General features: G+C 40.0%; 1 protein-coding gene across 1 annotated transcript in view; it reads left to right on the top strand.

Moving 5' to 3' along the window:
• LOC110050939 (uncharacterized) overlaps positions 1 to 6,000 on the top strand; it is a 49,680-nt gene that overhangs the window by 11,935 nt on the left and 31,745 nt on the right. Inside the window, exons 13-22 of the mRNA XM_089291105.1 lie at positions 443 to 529; positions 1,034 to 1,124; positions 1,502 to 1,557; positions 1,914 to 1,990; positions 2,221 to 2,282; positions 2,472 to 2,508; positions 2,752 to 2,914; positions 3,602 to 3,780; positions 4,592 to 5,065; positions 5,859 to 5,942. Coding sequence (XP_089147231.1) covers positions 443 to 529; positions 1,034 to 1,124; positions 1,502 to 1,557; positions 1,914 to 1,990; positions 2,221 to 2,282; positions 2,472 to 2,508; positions 2,752 to 2,914; positions 3,602 to 3,780; positions 4,592 to 5,065; positions 5,859 to 5,942 — 1,310 coding nt within the window. The remainder of the gene's footprint in view (positions 1 to 442; positions 530 to 1,033; positions 1,125 to 1,501; positions 1,558 to 1,913; positions 1,991 to 2,220; positions 2,283 to 2,471; positions 2,509 to 2,751; positions 2,915 to 3,601; positions 3,781 to 4,591; positions 5,066 to 5,858; positions 5,943 to 6,000) is intronic.

Below are 6,000 nucleotides of genomic sequence, written 5' to 3'. Positions count from 1 at the left end.
AATCTCGCAGTAAAAAGACATGCTTTGCTTTGTAAGGAAATTACATGTATATCAACAACTGCAAATTCACTTATGTCATAAGAACAAGGTTCCACCAAGCTTACTTGTACTTTGTTAGTCTGTTGTGATACGTGTTATGGGTAATGGCATCCCGCCAAAAGGCATGTCCATTTTAGACTCATTTCAGGATACCCCGCGAGATCGTCTTTTTTCCCACGGAAATAACGGAGAATGCTTTTCTATTCACCTATCGCAATTTCCGGAAATTCAAAGCAGAGTTTTTGGTGAATCGAAAGTGTTCCAGAATTCATATATATTCTCTTCCCTTATAATACAGTTACTCTGCATTATGGACACACAGCAATGGCTCTTTGATGTCCATATTAGAGAAGTTTGACTGTAAATTCTGTTAATAGTAAAAAGCTGACTGTTGTTTTTTTAGACGGATAGAGTAGATAGGCTGGAGGCTGACAACCACAGATTTAAAGAAAAACTGCGGGATTTAGATTACTACAAAAAGAGAGCAGAGGTAAGTTTAGATATTCTCTTCTGTGTTCAATATTTATTATGAGTCAGTGGAGGCGCGGTGGCTTCGTGGTTAGTGCGCTCGCCTCCGGATCAAGCGATACGGGTTCGAGCCCTGGCGGGGGACATTGAGTTGTGTTCTTGGGCAAGACACTTTACTATCTCAGTTCCTCTCTCCACCCAGGTGTATAAATGGGTACCGGCGAATTTAATCCTGAGGGTAACCCTGCGATGGACTAGCATCCCATCCACGGGGGAGTAGAAATATCCGTAGTTGCTTCATGCTACAGAAACCGGAATGAGCTGCGGCCTGATGGGCCACTTGGCTCATATGCAGACTTTACCTTGCCTTTACCATGAGTAATTCAAATATATACCCTTTTATTTCGTTACAAGGATGTAGTTGAATAGGTGGTAATGAAAGAATGCACAAAGTGAAGTTAAGGCTGGTATATTTGATATTTTTGTTGAAGTGGTTTAGACTGAACGATCTGCTTGATGTTTGCAGGAATTGAAAGAGCAAAATGAACTGTTGTATGAAACAAAGGTTGTATTGGAGGAACAACTTACAGGACTTAACTCAAAGGAAGAAAGGATTGGTGAGTAAATGTGCTATATCAAACAGTGGATCGCAACATGGCATTGACAACAAACCCACATTCCTGCGAGCCCAAAACCCCTTCCACACTACGCTGGAGGAATTTGAAAACGCCGGCTTTACGCTATAATGTGGACGGTAAACATTTTGGAAACGGAGCTTTTCAAAAACGATGGCGTTCCGATAATTAGGTGATTTTTCTGACCGAGTTTACCTCAAACACAAATCCAAAATGACCGGTGATTATTGCGTTTTCAGAGTCCTCCGGCGTAGTGTGGACGAAAAACGTTTGATACGTTTTCAGAGTGTAACCTTCGTTTTCAAATGGCGTAGTGTAGATGGGGCCTAAATCCTGATGATTTTACATGTACCTTGCAGAAATCTTGGAGGAAGAGAATAAGAAGTTGAAGTCTCACATTCATCATTTAGCAGAGGTGAGAGGTAAACGTGTTACTCCATCAGCTATGGAGTGCGCTTAGAAAGATGTCGCAAACATGTATTACTTACTCAGAATTCAGACCTCTATGTGAAAATAACAACGGCCATGGCTTTTCGTTTCTTCCTGTACGCCAATCCACACTCAGCACTCGAAAAAAAAAAAGTCTGAAATCTCCTTCAGACACTTTTATACAACGGTCAGCTAGTTCTGTATTTCCAAGGATGGCCGGTGTAGAGTGTTTCAGCTGTATCATAGATAGAATTAGCTACTTGTATCTTCAACTATTGCAATATTCATTTATTGTTCTATCGTTATTTATGTATTTAATATGTAAAACTTTGATTTATTCAGGAACGACAGTTTGACCAATTAAAGCTCAAGGAAGTAATGGAGGAAAATGCGCAACTGATCGTTGACAAGCAGAACAGGTCAGCATACAAATTCTCTCTACTGCCCTTCCACACATTTATTTTATTCCATTTGGGAGAATGTAGTCTTAGTCGAGGCTTTCTTCCTGGAAATTTTACTCTCCTTAGGCCATGCGTAGCTCGTTGCTTTTGGACTTTCACGTAATCTATGTGTTGTAAATATTTCCTGCGTTGTGTTGTTCGTGGGAAAATTTATTGGAAAGTCATTTCTATGTTTGCATTCTTGGCAGTATGGCTGAAGTTGCTGCCTTAACATCAGAACTTGATGCACTACGGGGAAACAAGTCTCCAGGTACAGTTGGAAATTTATTGTTTCCTTATTTTGCCTCATTATCTAACGAGCTTGACAACATTGACAAAGGAAAGGAAAGCACATTCAAAGGGCATTTGGTGTAGCTCAAATATAAAACGAAGCAACAGCTTTTTAACAATGTATATTGTTCTTGTGACGCTATTTCAGTTTGGCTTCTCTTTCTTTCAGGAACCACAACATTTGCTAGTGAATTTAGCGAGTCCAGGTATTCACCTTGTTTATTTAATTTGTTACATGACAGGCAATCTATCTTGCGTGCATCTTAAGAGTACAATATGATTTTCTCTTTTTCACTAGACTAAGAGAAGTAGAGAAGTCTTTACTTGAGATAATAAGGCTGTACATTCTCAAGACGTTGATTTTTTTGATGTAAAAGTTGAGAGTAGTTAGGGAGTTATTCCTACAGTAATTACGTAGTTAAGGGCCGGATGTTTCTTTTCTTTTCTAGCTCAATTGAAGTGCTCCGAATGCAGAGGGAAAACCAACAGCTACGGAAAACGATCGACGAGCTCAAGCACTCTGGTCAAAGAATTATCGAACTGGAAGCTGAAAATGAACAGCTACAGAAGGCGAGCATGGAAGGAAAAACCACCGTGTTTACTCTGAATGAGGTTAGAACCGATTGTCGCATGCTTTACAAGGGAACTGACTCGTCTCCAGTCTATCTCTTGTGAGAAAATATTCTGACGCGTGGATGATCGAGGGGACGAGTCAGAATAGGGTGAAGTAACGCGATCTCTTGGGACTGCAAGGTTGCAAAACACAGCGTGACTCTAAAAGAAAGTTCTACAATTCTCCGCAATAAAACGTCATGGTAATTCATTTCAAGTGAGAGCTTGGCCAGGTTGGGGGCTAGTTATAAACTTGCTTTGCAATCTTACAGTTGATTATCTCTTGGTTGAAATAAAACCGGCAGAATTAGTAAAAGCAAAGACAACTGAAAAAGGGGGAAAAATAGGGACTAAAAGATTCAATATTTCACGAGACTGGCAATTTTGATTTGAAACCTTGACATCTTTGAAGGAAATCCTATTCGATAATCTGTAGTTCACTTTTATCGTTATAAGCATTCACTTCTTCTCCAAATGCTTATTCTGTTTTATTCAATATATTTTTATATTTGTTGGCATTTGACAATTAATAGTCTGGAAATTAGGAAAGAGAACTGTTCATTTTATGATCAGCCTTAAGACTGTTCCTTTAAACAATTATGATAGCCGGAGGTTTTTAAATATCCTCATTGCGTATTGGTCAATGTCCTTTTTAAAATTTTGACTAACATTCTTAATTTTTCATAGGAACTCGCCAAATTGAAGGCAAGAGGGCTGCAACAAGAAAACGATTTGAACGCTTTGCGTTCCGTCGTGAAACGACAACAGGAAGAGTTGAAAACGTCGGTAGACAATGTGTTAAACTTGTCCGGAGAGTTGAGAGAAAAAGATATAGAAATGTCACAAGTTGAGGAACAGAGTTTGCTGTAAGTTTATCGATCACATCCAGTCTGTATATTATTGGTGTAAATCTATTAGCGTTCTGTCACGAATGCCGTCCTCTGATTGGCTACGCTACTCACTGTGTATTCTGTTTTAGTATCACCCAACTAGTGGACTAATGCAAATCCTGCATTTCAATTGGCTACGCTACGAGAGGACTAATAGTAATAGTCCTCGAGTAGCGAAATTGGCGCAATCGAGCGTGACGCTTTCTTTCATTTTATTCCCAAGTAAATATTTCTTCAACTTGCATTTGCTAACTTTATTATTGCCTTTTCTGTTCGACTAGTTGGGTGATACTAAAAGAATTAGACCCTTCGCCCTCAAGGGCCACGGGTCAATAACCCATGAGGCGAAGCCTCATGGGTTATTGACCTGTGGCCCTTGAGAGCGAAGGGTCTAATTCTTTTAGTATCACCCTACTAGTCGGAAATTTACGACATAGTTTCGTTTGTAGTTTGTTATTTGTACATTTTTGTCGGCCGGCCTATTTCACTTAGGTTACGGCCACTGCCACCTCTCTTGTGCAACGGCGCGTGGAGTTGAACTGTAGCCATGAAATGCGGCTGTATCCGCAGGCCATATTTTTCTTTACTAACCTCAAATTATGTCCCCTTTCCCACTGAGGGAGAACGAATCCCATTGTAGGTCAAGTAAGTCGCAAGCTGCATTGTGAATTTAGCAGTCAAAAGTGCTTCCCAAGAAAGGGTATCCGCCCTTTCTGGCAAATGAGGCTTTTATCTCCTCGTATTCTTTCACTGTTATATTAACGGTCTCCAATGTTTTTTTTTTTAGTAATTACCAGTTGTCTGAAGAAAAGGTACGGGATCTTATGAGTGTGGCCGAAGAGCTGAAAGAAAAAGAGGCGAAGATTACACAGTTGAACCAAGAGGTTGTGGAGAAACAGGAAAGAATAACAGAACTGAGTCGGCTAGCAGAGGAGAGAGAAACTAACATCATGGAACTGTATCAGAGAGTCAAAGAAAACGAGCAAGAAATAACGAATTTTGCAAAACAGTCCGAGAACAAAGAGGAAAAGATTTCAGAACTGACCAAGTTAATACAGTCAAAGGAGGAGAAACTCGCCGACTTGAACTTGGAGGTACGAGACAGAAAGAAGGAAATTTCCGCGCTACAGGATTTAGTGAAGGAAAAGGACGATCTTTTGGCGAAGATAACTCAAAAGATCAAAGACAAAGAAGAGAGCATTGCGGAGCTGAAAGAGAGCATCGAGGCTAGAGACAGACGGCTACAAAGCCTGGAGAAAAGGTAAATAGGTAAATTGTTGACGGACGAGACCTTTTAAAGACACGTTATTTTACTCCGTTGATCTGAAGTCAAGTATTAAGGTTTCTGGTGGACAGTTTTATTGCCTAACATATCAAACACGAAAGACCGTGTTTGACCACATTTTCAAACACCGAGAAGAGAGTTGAACTAAATACGACTCGTAGCGGAGTACTTTTGGCGAACTTCGAGGTGTTTGGAAATGTGGTCAAACACTGTCTTGAAGGTTTGATGTCTTCTCAATCGAAACTAAACCTAAGGAGAAACCGGAGAAATAAAATCGTAAAAATCTCTGCTAATCAAGATCAGATATCCAAACACCGTCACGGCCATGGAGAACTTTGTTTAAACTTAATGAATTATTAATCAGTTTGAGAAATCTGATTACCGTATTGTTTACCTCACAAGACAATAATAATACACTTTAAGAAATAGAAAACATTTTCCATGTTTTTATGGAGTTTGAGAGTTTAGTAGGATGAGTTATGTTGTGGGAACACGAGTCGCATCCACGCCTTTTTCAAATCCTCCCAAACTTTCGTGAGAATCGCGGGAAAACAGAAATGCGACAAATGTCAGTTGCATGTTGTTTTTCTCGCGATTGGCTAAGAATATGACATCTCCATCGTGATTGGTCGAGCACGTTGCAGTGCGTGATTTTGATTTATAAGCCGACTATTGAGCTAAATTTCACAACCGAATTAGAGGCAATAACTTGGTTAGGAGTTCAGTTCATCAAGCTGGTTCACATTCTGTCTTCCTTGTCTGTCTTCAGACTTGTCGAGGCAGCCGAGGAACAAAGCCAAACTGAAGAAGCTTTGAAGAAACAAAGGAAAAGTAACGTTGAGCTGGAGAACAGGTGAGCGAGTCTTAATATCTTGGTCGTGTGTTACAGCTAAGCGTTAAACTGACTCAAT

This window comes from Orbicella faveolata, unplaced genomic scaffold, assembly GCF_042242905.1.
Source record: "Orbicella faveolata isolate gen_17 unplaced genomic scaffold, um_ofav_v1 contig_24, whole genome shotgun sequence".
Classification (NCBI taxonomy): Eukaryota; Metazoa; Cnidaria; class Anthozoa; order Scleractinia; family Merulinidae; genus Orbicella; species Orbicella faveolata.
Note: the sequence above shows the minus strand (reverse complement) of the source record. Positions and strands in the feature narration are given on the sequence as shown.